Source organism: Canis lupus, chromosome 25 (genome assembly GCF_011100685.1).
Source record: "Canis lupus familiaris isolate Mischka breed German Shepherd chromosome 25, alternate assembly UU_Cfam_GSD_1.0, whole genome shotgun sequence".
In the NCBI taxonomy this organism is placed as follows: Eukaryota; Metazoa; Chordata; class Mammalia; order Carnivora; family Canidae; genus Canis; species Canis lupus.
This window is the reverse complement of record NC_049246.1, coordinates 25,115,351-25,132,071: the sequence shown is the minus strand read 5'-3', so window position 1 is coordinate 25,132,071 and position 16,721 is coordinate 25,115,351. Positions and strand designations below refer to the sequence as shown.

At 36.6% G+C, this 16,721-nt stretch overlaps 1 protein-coding gene across 1 annotated transcript in view; it reads left to right on the top strand.

Annotated features, from left to right (window-relative positions):
- The window catches only part of HPGD (15-hydroxyprostaglandin dehydrogenase), a 28,346-nt gene extending 13,564 nt beyond the window's left edge, over positions 1-14,782 (top strand). The window contains exons 5-7 of the mRNA NM_001284477.1: positions 10,630-10,706; positions 13,547-13,710; positions 14,644-14,782. Coding sequence (NP_001271406.1) covers positions 10,630-10,706; positions 13,547-13,710; positions 14,644-14,782 — 380 coding nt within the window. The remainder of the gene's footprint in view (positions 1-10,629; positions 10,707-13,546; positions 13,711-14,643) is intronic.
- The last annotated feature ends 1,939 nt before the right edge of the window (positions 14,783-16,721 follow it).

The window sequence follows — 16,721 nt, the reverse complement described above, 5'->3', positions numbered from 1 at the left end:
TCTTAAGGTCTCTGGCTGGGCCCGAGAATTAAATTGACATAAGACAGGTTAATAAGAAAAAAGCTTATAGATTTTTATGTGTACATGAAAGCCCCCACGGGAAAACCAAAACTCAAGAATGGCTAGGCCTAAGCGTTTATAAACAAGGTTGAACAAAGAGAGGTAATTGTGGGGAAGCAACTAAAATATATAGGGAGCCTAAAGGAAGATAAGAGTTATTTTAACAAGGTCTGTACAGATTTCCGTTGGCCTCAAACCCCCATCTCTGGTGATAAGAATGTTTCTTTCCTCCTGGTATAGGAAGGGCATATTTTTTACATGGAAGTTTTATCACCTGCTTTCAGGAGGAAAAGGAAAGGTCAGAGTGCCCTTCTTATACCTGCTGTTTTTCAAGTGCCTTTAGCTTAAAATAATCCTTATGCCAAAGTGACACATTTTGGGGTCACCTATCCTGCTACTCTTCAGTGCTAAATGGCTGTAATAAACAGAAACACGTAGTGGCTTAAATATAGTATAAGCTTATTTGTCATATATCATCAGCCCTGGGCAAGATATTTGTGGTTGGAAGCCTCTTCAATATGCAATCATTTGGAAAACCAGGTTAACAAAAGCTCTTTGACATGGAGCATCCATAGTTTTGCTGGAGGTACTGGGGTGGGGTGGGGTAGGGGACTCTTTTCTCTGTGACATTGAAATAAAGAGAACACTGAGGGGGTGAAGCTGCTTTTCTAAACACCCCCCACCCCAGCTCAGTAATGACAAACCTCACTTCTGTTCATGTTCTGGTATAGAATTTGATCTCATGGCTCACATAATCACAAAAGACTCTGAGAATGTAGCGTAGCTATGTACCTAAGGAAAGAATAGATTCATGTAGATGGCTAACCACCTTTGCCACAACTTGCACCCCAACCTATGTTCTATTCAGGAGAGTAGGATTTAATACCACCGGATACCATGTTACTCAATAGTAGCTATAAATTTTTGGCAGGAACTTTTGGAACAACTTAACCAAATGACTTCTAAAATTCTAGGGGGAAGAAAGATTCACCAATGGTTCTTCAGTAATTCAAATAAATTATGAGGTTTTAAAAGTCCGACCAGTATTGACAGCACGTCTAAACTATGCGGTTCCAAAAGTAGGGAGACCTCCTTACATTATCTGATTTCAGTTCGTGTGGTAATTTCAGAATAGGTGGTCTCCATCCCTCTCCCTGTGCCCCACTTACTAGCTCCAGTTGTACTTCAGAGGTCAGGTTTGGAGGTGCCTGGGACCACAACAGAGGTCTGATTCTCAGCATTGTTCTTTCCCCTTCCTCTGAGAATCATTGTCAGCTGGCCCTTAAGCCTCTGTAAACCTGCCATCAAGGGAGACTTAGAAATCTCCTTCTTTAGAAGTTCTCAAAAAACAGATTATCATCTCAGCTTCTGTGTTGCTTAAAGACAAAATGACAACTCTATAAAGTTATTACAGACTAATTCTATACATTTGGGAGGTAACTTGGTTATTCTGCCTAATGTCACGTCTACTTATAAATTACATTTTCATTCTGAGGACATGGTAAAAGGTGAGAGCATGAGTAATACTTAGATATTTGTCCTAAGAGAGAACCACATTTTAGATTCTGGGAATCTGAAGCCCTAAAGTCAAATTGCCAAGGCTCTATCTGTGCTATTTTGAAATGAAATTATAAAGGAAAAATATGTAATTGATTGGAGAATTAACAGGAAGTATTTGATATTTTAATAAAAATGGAAATGTAGAGAAACCTGGGGTGGTGATCACAAGATAATCCCATGGACTGTGTCTTGAGGCAAAAGGGGGCTAACAAGGCTTTTGGAGATGCTTGAACCCTGTCCAGGGAGCCCCTTGCCCTTCTGTCACTGGAGGCACTTCTTTCTTTCCACACAGGAAGTCTGGCAGGCCTCAGGGTTTGGATCAATTTAGGGCTCTGTGGGAGACATTCTGTACCATAAGGCTTAAAAAAAAAAAAAAAAAAATAGGAGGCTTACTTGCCTCAGAGAATGAATAAAGAAATGCAATGTAGTGTACTATGTTTCATCCAATAAAAATACTTAAATGTGTAATAATACTTAACATTCATTGAGCACTTACTGTTTACATGATACTATTTTAAACTCTACATACACATTACCTCATTTCATACAACAACCCCATGATGTAGATTCTATAATCTCCATTTCACAGAGAAGGAAATAAAGGTAGGAGAATTGAAGTATCTTGCACAAGCTTGCACGTCAAGGAACCAGTGAAGCTGGAATTCACATGCAAGCAGCTGGATCCAAGATCTCTTCTGTCTTATCCACTAGGTTGTCTAACTCTTCTGTCCTTGAGAGTGTCAGTTTGTCTCTCCATCCATGGCTACTTTAGCCTACCTGTGAGTAAAAGGAACTGAATTCCTAGAACTCGAATAAGCCAGTGAAACTTGCTAGTTATCTTCAGGCCTTCTGGGCACTGCTTTAATCTCAAGACCACATGACTAAACCTTAGGGGTATCTTAGGCTTTTGCCCCATTTGACACACATAGTAAAGCCCTGAAAACATCTGAGGAGCTTACCAAAGTCACAAGTCAAAACACGTCACTGAGAAGCGCAATTTAAGGATTACAATTAGACGTCCACTTTGCTTTCTTAGCTAAGAGCTTGCTTTATCACCCTCCCCTCCCCTGGGTATTTTTCCTCTTCTTAACCTGTTTTAGAGTCAACATCTGGAACCCTGAGTGGATCTTTCTCAAATCATGCAAATAAAAGAGTGAATAAATATAAATTCAGCGATAAGATCATTTTGGTTTTAAATTACCTTTCTGGCACTTGTGCAATTTAATGATTATCTTAGCATTCCATATTGCTTCTCCACCTCATATTCCTCCCAGCCAGCAGGGTAACTCTATTTATAATGGTTGCCTAGTTTAGCTATATCCATTCTGTTTAATTTGGTGCCTTCATCCTTATGTAGAGAGGTACATTCTCTCTATAATGCCCGACCTCCATACCTGGTACCTTTATACTGTTTCCCTTTTGTCCCTGGCCAATCTGGGCAGGCCCTACCCAACCCTTCCCATCCAGGGCTTTGTCACTAAGGTGCTTCCATTTCACAAAGAGTATTAAAATGTGGTAACTTGTATTCTAGCCTCTCACCTAGAGCTCTTCTTCTTCCCATAATAAGATTAGTTTGATAAGCACTCCGGTTTTGTAATAGTAGAAGAAGGTCAGCGAGAACCTCTCTAGCTTCACACTTTCCTCAGAAATACTACCAGCAAGCTTATATCCTTGAAAGTCATAGCATGTTGGGAGTGGCCACATGACCCAAAAAGTCTTTGAGGAGTTATCAGGGTCAGAGTATTTTTTCCTCAGCTTCATTGAGGTATAAATGGCAAAATTTAGGAAAGATATCTCTAATGCTTGCTTCCTCTGTGTTTTCCAAGTGTTTTCCAAACATTCTTTCCATGAGGTTTTTTTTTTTCCTGTGTTCCCTCCTATTGCTCAGTCTGTTAAAGGAATGGCTGTGGCTACTGGTGAACTCCACCAGTCTTTGTTCACAATCTCTTACATGGATTCAGTGGAATCCTTCACTGTCAGTGAGGCCTGAAGTTGAAACACTGGTTTGGGCAGAGAAGTTAATGAGTAATGACCACTGACGCAGACCAAGTATCAAATGCAATTAATAAGTTTAACAAACAGGAGTCAAGTGGAGAGTGATTCCTCCATGTATTGAGGGAAGTTTTTGTGCTCCAGGGGGATGCTCCAAAGTTTTCCTCATCACTGTTGACCACCCAGACTCTTCTCTATGAGTTTTTGTCTATAAACATAATATATAAAGCTGCATTCATTTTGATACATTCATCCTTAACTATTAAAAAAAAAGAAGTTGAGAGGAACAAAAGATGCGAGGGAAATCTGGTTTAATACAATTAATTAAATAGCTGTGCTCTGAGCATAAGACATCCCAGAAGAGTCAAGTGTGCTTCTCATATAGTTAGTTGCCTCAAACAGTGGGAAGGACAAAGTTGTTGTCACAGGAAAAGCAATCTGCCTGCCAGTCTTGCTTCCAACCTGCCTATATACTCAGCTGCTGAGATCTTCGTGTTCACTGGGGGCATTCTCTGTGCCTTTAGCAGAGTCACGCAGGGGCATTCTGTGAGAAATCCCACGAGGGTCTTCTTTACTGAGATTGAAAACAGCAAATAAAAGAACTCACTTTCTGAAAACATTTAGAGTCTCAAGAAAACACTTGAAGAATCATGGATTTTTTTTTAGCATATCTTAGATACCAATCCAGTATCATACTTACTTAACTGTAAGTTTCACCTAAACTAATATAATTATCTTGCCATTTGTGTTAAGGTGGAAGTGCTTCAGTTACAACTTTAAGTAAAAATTCAACTTAATCTAACATATTTTGAGCATGTGCAGAAAAGAAAATGGGGATATGAAAGTAAACAGACAGAATTTCTACCCAGAGAGCTGTGTATCCGTGTCTCTTATCAACATGTCAGAACCAAATAGTTAGCATGCATAGACTTTTAAACACAAATGCAATACTGAATTGCAAGACACTAGGACTCCTGTGTCCTGAAGAGCAGTAGTTGGACTGATATGTCACAGCAGACCAGAGATTTCAGGTGAGTTAAAAGACTGATCACCTTTCAGCTCCAGGCCAAAAGTATAAAGGATCACTTGGTACCACTCTCTGCAAGTGTTCATGTTATAGAGAAGGGGACCTAACATACTTAGCAACTGCCAAGGCATTGTGATAAACTATTAGCTATATGAGTTGCCTAACAAGTTATCTAACATGCATAGAGATTACCTAGAGGTTTTGTTCAGATGTAAATTCTGACTCAGTAGATCTGAGATGGATACTGAAGTTCCGGTGCTGGTCCCTGGACCACACTTTGAGCAGCTAGCCTCTAGTTTTCATGGGGGGATTCATTGAGTTGGTCCTGAAATTCATCTCCATTTCCTCTGATCACAACACCAGAAATGACTGAACTTTTAAGATTGTTGGTGCAACATTAGAAGCAGCTTTCTAAGAATTAATAAAGTTAATTTTTGACAAACAAAATTACCTTCCTGGAAGGAGTTTTTGTTAATAGAAGATGGAGCTTTAGGAATCCTTATATGACTTCTTACGTCATGTCGTACTTTAAAACATGATTTGGGGGTACGTGGGTGTCTCAGCCAGTTAAGCATCCAATTCTTGATTTCAGCTCAGGTCATGATCTCAGAGTCCCGAGATGGAGCCCCACGCAGGGCTCTGTGCTCAGCAGGGAGTCTGCTTGAGAGTCTCTCCGTTTCCCTTCTGTCCTCCCCCTACTGGCTCGCTCATTCTCTCTCTCTAAAATCAATGAATCAATCAGTCTTTAAAATTAATTAATTAATTAATGAAACGTGACTTATTAATGGCAAGCATGATACCGAAGGGAAAAAGCTGCATCAGATAAGGTGTTCGTTATGTGGAAAATCACATAATGAGGAAGTGTCCCCATTACTTTACTCAGCTTTCTGCATGAACATAGATAAACAGATTGTCACCAGTTCTCCCTTTGCCCTTTATCTTAGAGAAGTTGATGGTTAAAAACAGAAAGACGAGTAGATGATTTCCTTTTTGATTATAAACAAAAGGTGAGGGGTTCAGATAACCACTTTTTGGCACAGCTGTTCAGCTACAGTTTATCATGCAAAGATTGGTATTCTTAGATTCTCCACTTATTTTCCTAAGTTGAATTTCTTTAGCACTTCTGTGTAATCTGTTTCACATGCCTTCGTTCCATTTAAAAGAAAACATGTTTGGGGATCCAGTATGATTGCCCTGTCCGAGCAGATTTCATTTTTTTGCACAAAATCTTTTTGAGTTTTTTACCTTCCATGAGTTGTAGAGATTCAAGCTATCTGTTGCAAATATGGGCAGAATGAATATTAAAGATCGAAGAACTAATGTGGAAATGGAAATTGTATTTTTCTAAATGACTTCCTTGTACTGTAATTGCATATGTAATTTTCAGGCATTTAAATTTTTCTTTGTAATTATCTCATCAGTCAGTGGCTATTTGGTGTTATTATCCTGAATGGTGGTAGAAAATATTTCTCTATTTTGTGGGTAGAATTTCTCCTTCTCTTAGATTTTTTCCTAAATCTATTGTTACAATAAACATAAACCTATAATTCATTAGATGTTAAATTTTGGAGAGAGCCACTTTGGGATTCTATAAATGAACTTGTATCATGCTGGGTCTAGAGTTTTAGAGAGGAAAATTTTAGAGAGTTTAGAGATAGAGAGTTTTAGAGATAAAAACTCTATTCTTAACTTTTAATGTAACATATCCATTTTTAAGCACAAATAAATTTCTCGCAATACTAAACAAAATGTCATTTCTTTAGAGATCGATGTCTCATTGCCACAATCCGTTGTTTTGTTGTTGTTCTTAAATCCTTTAACATGAATACCCTGTAAATATAGGTATTAATTTGCAAGATGTTAAAAACCCGAATTCATTCCAGCAACTGGTCCTATAGTCCTAATATTGACAAAACTCCCTTCAAGTCAGTTGACAGGCACAGATCTAGCAGTTCAACCAGTGATGTTCTAGCCTCCCCCTGCACCAGGGGACCTCCCATTAGTCTGACACATTACAATAGACTATATTTTAAAGACTACTTCATTTCATCATACCTTATACTTGACAGGTACTAAACACATGGAACTTAAATATAAGTATTCTATAAATCCTCTCGAACTAGGATTCACAGCAGCCCACAGCTTGCCAGGGTTCAGAAACCAAACCGAGTTAGGACACTGGTCCAGATTTGTGCCATTTTAGTTAAAATGTACATTTTCATAAAAAAGATATAATGTGGATAAATAAGTCTATAAAACTAGATTTGGGGATATTTCATCTTAAGGAAAAATGTTTCTATAAAATAATAACAGATAGTAGTGTTTATTATATTTCAGGCACTACTTTAAGTATTTTATGTGAATTAGCTCATTCAAGGCTCAGCAACTACTGTGACTGCTCTAGTTCACAGAAGAAAAATACCTCGATAGGCAGTGCCTACTCCTTCAAAGGTCACATAGCTCACTGCAGTGGATTCAAAATTTGAACTCGGCCAGCCTGGCCCCCAGAGTCCGTGCTATAGTCTCCCTTGACAAGTTTGATTAAAAGGATGTTTTTGAATGTTTAAATAGTTTAAGAAAGTGTTGATCACAAGATCTGTGCAATTGGTGGGGTGAAATGAAAGCCCAAGTAGAGTGTGTTGTGCAGCAAGTGGGAGGCAAGGAGAGTAGAGACAATGAGTAGAGTAATTCCCTTCAGTACTTTTTGTTGTCAAGAGATATGGAAGGGTAGCTGAAGGAAAATGTGAGACCAAAGGTGCTACCTTAAGACAAGTGATATTGAGACATGTTCATATCTCAAGGTGACCACTGTAGACTTCTTAGAATACTATCTTTAATTTCCAGGACATGGTGCTTAACTTGTTTTTTTCATACCTCCACTGGTTCTTTCTTCTTAGTCTCTTTTGTTTGGTCATCATCTTCTACCAGAGATGGCTGCCATGTATAGTTGTGCAGGTTGTAAACTGCAGGAATTTGAGGGAGGGGCCCAATTTATACTGCCATGTTAATGGTGTTTCCAGATTCATAACATACACACTCTGCACAATTCTGTGTACTAACCCTGATTCCCAGCCTCAGGATACATTTTTATTTCAAATATTTAGGAACAATATATATTAATGTTGTGGGGCTAAGGTAAGTAATAGAACTACGGTTAACCAAAACTGAAGCTAATCCACGACAGCAGTAACATTATGTATAAAAAGAAAAGTGGGTCTTGAGATCCAGTGGAAAATGCTGGGTTTCTGAGATATTTCAGAATATAAAATCATTGTTAAAAAGAAAAACAAAAGCCTTAAGAAAAAGACTTTCTCTCCCCATTTAGCCTCCTTTTCACAATAGCAAACTGAGGTACAGATAGTAAATTTCTACCCAGACTCAGTCTGTAGAGAAACTGGGAGGAAAGCACTGCAGATCACTAACCCCTATCTGTTTGACTCATAAGAAGCAACAGTTAAAATCTGTATGTATGGAAAGATAAAAAAATCTCTAAGTTAACTATGACTTGCTAAGTAATTGACAAAAAGAATTCTCTTAATTTGTAATACAAAAGTGGAAACAGTCCTGATATCTATCAACAGGTGAATGTATATGCAACTTATGGATATATTCTTACAATGGAATACTATTTAGAAAAAAAGGGGGGGGAATGAGTTATTGATACATACTACTACATAGATAAATCTCATAATAACTATCCCAAGTGAAAGAAATCAGACCAAAAGAGTTTACAATATATGATTACATTTGTATAAACTTCTAGAAAAGGCAAACTGCAGTGACACAAAGCAGATCAGTGGTTGCCTACAGGGAGGGGAGAGGCAGAAGGAAAGGATGACAAAGGGGCAAGAGGAGACTTTGAGATGATGGATGTGTTCATTATCTTGATTGTGGTCATGGTTTCGTGGGTATATACATATGTCAGAACTTACCAAACTGTACTCTTTAAATATATATAGTTTATTGTGTGTCCGTTATACCTCAATAAAGCTGTAAAAAAATAAGAAAGGACACAATTTCTGAATGTCTGATACTGATTTATACAGCCTTTGATCTAATGTCAGAAAGTGAAAGCAATGCACAAGTAAACATTCTGCAGGATAGCAGTGAAAATGTCGTTATAATGTCAAAAGATTCATAAAACCAAGTGCCACTTTAAAAATGCAAACAAATTTTTCATATTCTGGTCACATTTACAGTTGTTCCTGTAGAGGAGAGTATATGTTTTGTGCTTGCTTCTTAAATGGAACCAACCCAGCACCATTTGATTTATTTCACTTCTGTGACACTTTGAACCAGCTGGGGTTCAGAAGTTCAGAGCCTTCATACAAGTAACAAAAATTCATTCCAAATTCATCTTTGACAACATTTATGAACAGTGTCCTTGTGCTTTTTGTTTCTGTGGCTGTGTCAGCTTATCTCTGATTGAGGTTCATTCTGCATTTCCTGCAGTCAGTGAACACTATCCTCCAACCAACTGCCTTTGTCTCATAAACATTTAAGGAGAGACAAAGCAACAACTAGCTTAGAAGAACAAGCAGCAGCGATGCCTGGCTCCACCTCCTTATTTGCTTTATCCCAAACCCCTAACACACCTGTGTACCCTGTGTAGGCATCATAAATTCCTGTTGACTGACAGTGATGAACTCAATTAACTTACACATTTTACTTAACCTAAGAGAAAACAACAAAACAATAACAAGAAGAGAGCCACAGTACTTTGAGATCACTGGGTGGACACACTATGCGTGATCTACTATCCTCAGGGATTTAAACTGCTCTTGAGCAAACATACTTTATAAATTGAGACCTGGCAGGCACCCAGGGAGTGGTTAAGGTCTGCATTTATTGTTGAACTTTGGCACAACACGCTCAACTGATTGGTGGTGCTCTGGGACTAGTTAGCTGGGTGGAGATGAACATGTCTCAGCAGAATAATTTAGTATTATTAGCATGACATTTGATATTAATAACATTATAGCAATCAGAGATCACTGTTTCTTGACTCAGAAATCACAAATTTAAAATATGTTAAAATGAGTTAATGGAGGAAATTTGTTAAAAACTGAAATATACAAATGGCTCTAGTTTAAGGTATCATTGTTGATTAGAGAATTGACAATTATGAGAAATAAACTTGAGAGTAACAGTTCAGCGAAAGGTTTTTCCTGTTGTTTCTTTTGGGGGTTTGGGCTAGGAGGTAGGGGAGAAAACATGCTCTATGTGCTACAATACTACTATTTTTGCAGGCCATGCAAATTGTTGCATGGAATACAATTGTACATTCGAATAGATTCTATTGTATATATGTGGAAAATTAAACCAATTCTAAAATTGCTTGAATTCTGTTAGAGTACATAATTACGAAATGAAATAAAATAGGATCATACATTTTTATTTCTGGTCTTTACTTTTTTGAATTTCTAGTTTTCTTTAAGTCATGGACAAGAAGATCTAGGCATCTACTACAGATCAAAATCAAAAGACGTTTTCTTGGATGCTTTAAAGGGATCATTCAGTATGATTGGTGATGGGGAAATGCACACTAATTTATAATTTATAGCAAAGTCAAATAATCTCCAAATCTCATTTAAGAAATTTACACTTCAGCCATTTGGAAGCCTTACAAAATGTAGAATATACACTTTTAAAAATCCAAACAAAAACTGAAAATTGATGGTAACATTGGATTTAAAGGTGATTCTCTTTATGTTCCAGATTACATTTACTTTTCTTGCCAGAAGGTCAGGGGGACAGAAGGACTTACATATCACTCTTGACTTCATTTCTAGGCTGTAACTTATATACTGGTCAATTCTGGCCAGTATTGTAGAGATCACAGAAGGAAAATTGTCCAGTAATTATTTTAGTGTGTTTTGTAGAATAAGCTTCTAATAGAACAGAAACAAATTATTCAATTGCATAGCAATTATTGGATTTTGTCTGCTTATTTTCTTAGTGAAATTGTTGAAATTTTTTGTTTGTTTCAGGGCTCATGCCTGTGGCACAACAGCCTGTGTATTGTGCTTCAAAGCATGGCATAATTGGATTCACACGTTCAGCAGCGGTGAGGAGATCACAACCACAATATCCCTTTTTTTTTCTTTCTGTCTATATATGAAACATGAGTTCTATAACATAGAGGGGAATAAATTCAGAAATCAGCACCTCTGGATTAAGAGAGAAAAATAAATTATCCTCTAATCTTTATTATAAAAGATGGTTTTCAGGGATCCCTGGGTGGCGCAGCGGTTTGGCGCCTGCCTTTGGCCCAGGGCGCGATCCTGGAGACCCGGGATTGAATCCCACATCAGGCTCCTGGTGCATGGATCCTGCTTCTCCCTCTGCCTATGTCTCTGCCTCTCTCTCTTTCTCTCTCTGTGACTATCATAAATAAATTTTAAAAATTAAAAAAAAATAAAAGATGGTTTTCAGATCACATCAAGGAACAAATGAAGAAGAGATCTTTTAAAAATGATGTTGGTTCCTAAACACAGATGTGTGTTGAAAAATATCCTAAGGGGCAGCCTGGGTGGCTTAGTGGTTTAGTGCTGCCTTCAGCCCAGGGCCTGATCCTGGAGACCCGGCATCGAGTCCCATGTCGGGCTCCCTGCATGGAGCTTGCTTCTCCCTCTGCCTGTCTCTCTCTCTCAATCTCTCTCTCTCTCTCTCTCTCTCTCTCTGTGTGTGTGTGTTTCATGAATAAATAAATAAAATCCTTAGAAAAGAAAAATATCCTAAGGGGGGAAAATGGGAAGATACTACCTATATTTTATAATTGACTCCAAATTTAAAAATTATTAACTTTAGGCCTACTTAAGTAGAATATGTAGTGTGCTCTAGATATTACTTATCACTGGAGATAGGAAAAAAAGGAGAGCACAGAGGGACGGGACAGGAATTTACTGGAGAGAGTAGTCAAGGATGACGCCTCCATGGGGCCTAGGGTGAGAAGTGTACAGAGTGAAGAAAAATATTTTGGGCCTAATTGACTGCATGCACTGATGGCATGACATGAAAGTGCTTGTCTTTTCATAATAACTGAAAAGAGGCAGTTTGAATGGAACCTGAAGAGCAAGGGGAAAGTAAGAAGCAGGGCCCAGACAAAAACCCCAGCTTATTAATCACAGTGATGAGCTGAGATTACTTTTTTTAAAAAAAAATTTTATTTATTTATTCATGAGAGACACAGAGAGAGAAACAGAGACATAGGCAGAGGGAGGAGCAGGCTCCCTGTGGGGAGCCTGGTGCAGGACTTGATCCCAGGACGCCAGAAACACACGACCTTAGCTGAAGGCAGACACTCAACCACTTAGCCATCCGGGTGGCCCGTGAGATGAGATTTATTCTAACTGCAGCCATCATGAGTGGGTCATTTATGCCAAGGAATGACAAGATCAGATTTCCATTTTCAGAAGACCATTCTGGCTACTGTTTAGAGACTGTATTAGAACAAATGTAGAAGAGGATACAATAGTTGGGGGGATCTCTGCAATGATTAGTCTAAGTAAGGCAAAGAGAGGGACCAGACAGAGACAGACAGGGAAGAGATGGGGGTAGAGAAAGTAGATGTCTGAATGGTAGATATTCAGTCAAAAGAAAGATAAGCAGCTCTCATGCTCACAATTCAAATTGATTTGGAAATTTTTATTTACTTTGCGGAGACTTGATCATTAATTCAACTTTTAATGAATGCATAAAGCTATTACAAAAGAAGGTAAATCTTAAGTACCAGAAATTTCCTATTTACAATGACAAGAGTGAAAATCTGTACAGTCAATTCTCACTATTTGTGGTAGGTAGTTCTATAAACTCACTTGCAAATACTGCATTAGAGAATACTGAACTGTTGCTCCTCGGGGAGAAACAGAGTTTAGTTCCTTTGAGCCTCTGGTCACAGCATTTTGACCGATCAATCCATACATAGCCTAGTCTTATGTATCTTTCTGTGTAAAGACATCTTATATAATATGTACTGTGTCTAATATGTATTGTATTAACATGACCAACAGCATTTATACCTCATGACAGCTTGAAACTTATCTAACACCTGAATTTTCTCTGTAAGGCACATCACAGCCTTCTCACTCTTAGGAGGAACATTGGACAGCAATTTACCATCATGGTTGGGAGGCATTTTAAATAGCAAAGTCATCAAAAAATGTCACAAAAATAGGAAAAACATAGACTAAATGTATCACAAAGAGGATATTTGTTTATAGCATAAGAGCTGAAACAAAAGCATCTTTTTTATTTTAGCTGGAATTTGCTCTGTGTCCAAAATTGACCCCAAAAGCTCCATGACTGTTGATTTTGGTGGTTACAAATAAACTTTCACAAGTAAGTGGGGTCCAAAAATAATTAACTACATTTTGTCTTAAAAATAATTCAAATAAAATCAATAGTTTGAAAGTTAAGCCAAAGAATGTTAATCTGAAATACTTAAATTGCCTTCCACGTAGTACATATTATCAAGAGTATCTATAGCATCAATCAGAGTCTAACTTTCCACCAACAGTATTTTTTAAAGAAATATATTTTTTTTGTTATGCAATCCTAATCTTTGAAACCAAACTTGAGATATTAATTCCGAGCCTCGGTTTTTTGCAGTTAGGTTCCTGCAGAGTTCAATAGATAAGAGTAGCTTAGATAATCAAGTATTTTCAGGAGCTTCCCAGTAATACTGATTTTGAAAGAATGAATTAGCTGAGGCTTTCAGGTATTAATTTAACACTTTAAGTATGTGATCTTTTACTTTCTGCTACCAGTCAACCTTAACACTGTCATTGTTAGATAGCTAGTATTTTTCACATCATGGTCTTTGGAATGGCTTTAATTATCAGTGTGTCCCATGGTATATATTTACAAAGCAACTGAAGCCTGTAACCTTCTACTTCTCATCCGCAGATGGCAGCGAATCTCATGAACAGTGGTGTTAGACTGAATGCCATTTGCCCAGGCTTTGTTAATACACCCATCCTTGAATCCATTGAGAAAGAAGAAAACATGGGACAATACATAGAATATAAGGATCATATCAAGGATATGATGAAGTTCTATGGAATTTTGGAGTAAGTAAAACTATACCTATCTTCCTTTATATGATGGAACAAAGTATTGTCTAGACATAAACAATAAAAAGGGAAAAAATAACCCTTTAAATTTGAGAAACTAATTTGGCAAACTCTCTAAAAGAAATTTTTTTTCTGGATTTCCAAACAGAATGTGTTTACACATTATGAATTTCGAGATACAGATCATAATGCCTTCAGTCATAATCATATTTTTTTTAATGTTCATGTTTAGTTGCCTTTGGAAGTAATGATATCTTATTTGACTGAATTCCAAGCAATATTCACATTTACCTTTTGTGAAATTTCATATGGTCCCCTAGTTTCAACCATTTTATAAGAAACAGTTGACAGACACACATGTTTGATGGACAGTGTCTGAATTCAAGCAGTTGGTTTCATAGCACAGAGTCATAATTGTCATGTCGAAGGAATCAGACCACCTGGGATCAAATCCCGCCTTTACCATTTATCTGTCAACTTCTGGGTACTTCAGTTTTCTCTTGTGTAAAATAGAAAGTCCGAGAATGCATTGATTCATGAAAGGTTCTTAAACCAGCAACAGATAAATACGAGACATTCTTATCAGTAATTCTTCACATATCTACTTTAATACCATTTTTATCTGATAAGTCTAATATCTACTTTAGGATAAAGATGAGAAGATAATCATTTTCTCAAAGTAAACAATAAATATAAATTCATAAATTCTTCCTGTCAGAATGACAGAGATAGGGCATGGAAATCTACTACTCAATTTATCATATAATTTAGTTGATATCTAACTGACTAAAATATGGAGGTAGCAATAGCTTCATGACAGATATTTCCCTATTACATGTTAAAGGTAGTAGATTTTTCAAAAGCAATTCAGAGTGTAGTGATAATTATGCCTCATATTTAGTTTAAAAACAATGTTCCCTTTATTTTTAGCCCATCAATGATTGCCAGTGGGTTAATAACACTCATTGAAGATGATGCTTTGAATGGCGCTATTATGAAGATCACAACTTCTAAGGGAATTCATTTTCAAGACTATGAAACAACTCCATTTCATGCAAAAACTCAGTGAACATCTTCTATATGGGCCGTAACTGAAAACAAGAACAAATGACTTCCATTAGACCATTTCTTCATCGAATATAACTTTTTAAATGAAATGTTATTGTCTGAAGCTTTCTTTCATGCGTTTGAGATTAACTTTATCTCTAAATGATTAGTTAGGTATTTGGATGAAAAAGATCAGGAACTCTCAAAGATAGGATGTGAACCAAAGTTAACTTTTGATTTTTATATAAGTCTATAAGTAATGACTTATAAAAGTCTATATAAGTAATGATTAAAACAAAGGATATTCGAGGAATATTCTGCCTTTCAGAAAATGTATTTAAATTTGTGGTACATGAATATTAATGTTTTTCAGAATATCATTTTAAAGGAGATACTTGAAATGTTATTTAAGTCAAACCTGATGTAAAAATCTCATTTTGTTTTTATGTTCTCACTAGTAAAAAAGAGAAGCTACCTGCAATGGCAAATTTTTAGTAACAATAACTTTTACTTATATACCACTTTTCAGCTGAACATTTCAGCTCTTTAAAGATGTGACATACTTAGGGGCCAGTAGTTAGGAAATAAAGTACAGTATGACTATATCCCAAATGAAAAATCTGATATATGGGAAAATGACAAAGTAATTGGCTGAGATATTGATCCAAGTTCAGCCTCCCATCTAGGGAAACCATTTCTTTCCTATTTGCTTACTTTAAGAAATTTAATTTTCTCCAGCAAGCTCAGGAATGACATTTTTAACACTTATAGCAAAAGTAATAGTTAGTGCTTCTACAATATTATATTTAAGATTGCCTCATTTAGAAAAAAATAGAAATGTAATATTTTTCAGGTTATTTCATTTATACCCGTTTCCACAGTGCCTACTTTTTAATAAAACTCTTCTTTCATTTTAATCTCCAGAACTTATTTAGTGTTATATGTATAGCTTTCGAGGAGAAGAAACCAATTTTGTCACAGCCTTGATCGTTAATATTTTTTTGTGCTCAAAGTCACAATAACAAGAGATAAAGGTAGCTGTGATGTTTTTGCTGTTTTCCCTGTCAAGTATTTTAACATATGATCAGTAAATGCAACTGCTTTGGATATCATTATTTGCAAGCAATAATTAATGCCAGTAATAGTGAAAGCACAAGATTTCCAAATCAACCATTTTCTTAGGGAATACTATATATGCGATTCACTCTGCCTGCTAAGTTCAGAGCTCCCAGCTTGGAGCAAATTCCGTCCATGTGAGAGATGGATGGGGGTTTTCTAGAGACACTGGAATGTTGTCATGTCTTGCTCTGTTTTAATTCTGCCGTAGAGAATATTGCCTTCACTTTTAAAGAGTAATTTTAATATGAATAACTCTTGTCCAGAGTTTCACATAATGCACTTGAAAAAACAACCAGAAATGAAAATCCAGGACTGTCTGATAGAGAAAAGTGGGAATAATGCACAAACTTGTTCACACATTGTGGCAGTAACTAGTCAGTGAATAATAATACAGGCATGGGGAGTATTACTTCCTTATTTTCCTACTGTAATGTTCCACTAGAGCTAAAACTTTTCATTTATGGATAATTTTTTTGTACTGGCAGTCATCAATATACTTTGTGTATTGAGTTGAATGTTTTTCAAATCAATGAAATCTGCAGACATTTAAAATCAGATACTGAGTAGAACTGAAAAAAATGAGGTATGTTGGAAAAGTTCATTTTATATTAAAATGTATCTGCTATAAATAGCTTTAAATAAACCTGTATAATGTTATATGATATCTCTGTATACTGGTTGGGGAAAAATAACATTAAATTTGGGGGAATGGAAAGCCTTAGTTTCTTTAATTGTATTTTTTCAGTGAAAATCCTAATGTAAATAATATGCATTTTTTAAAATGCACATTTCTTAATAAATGGGTTCCCAGAACAGCAAAGCTAAAAGTATGTGGACACTGA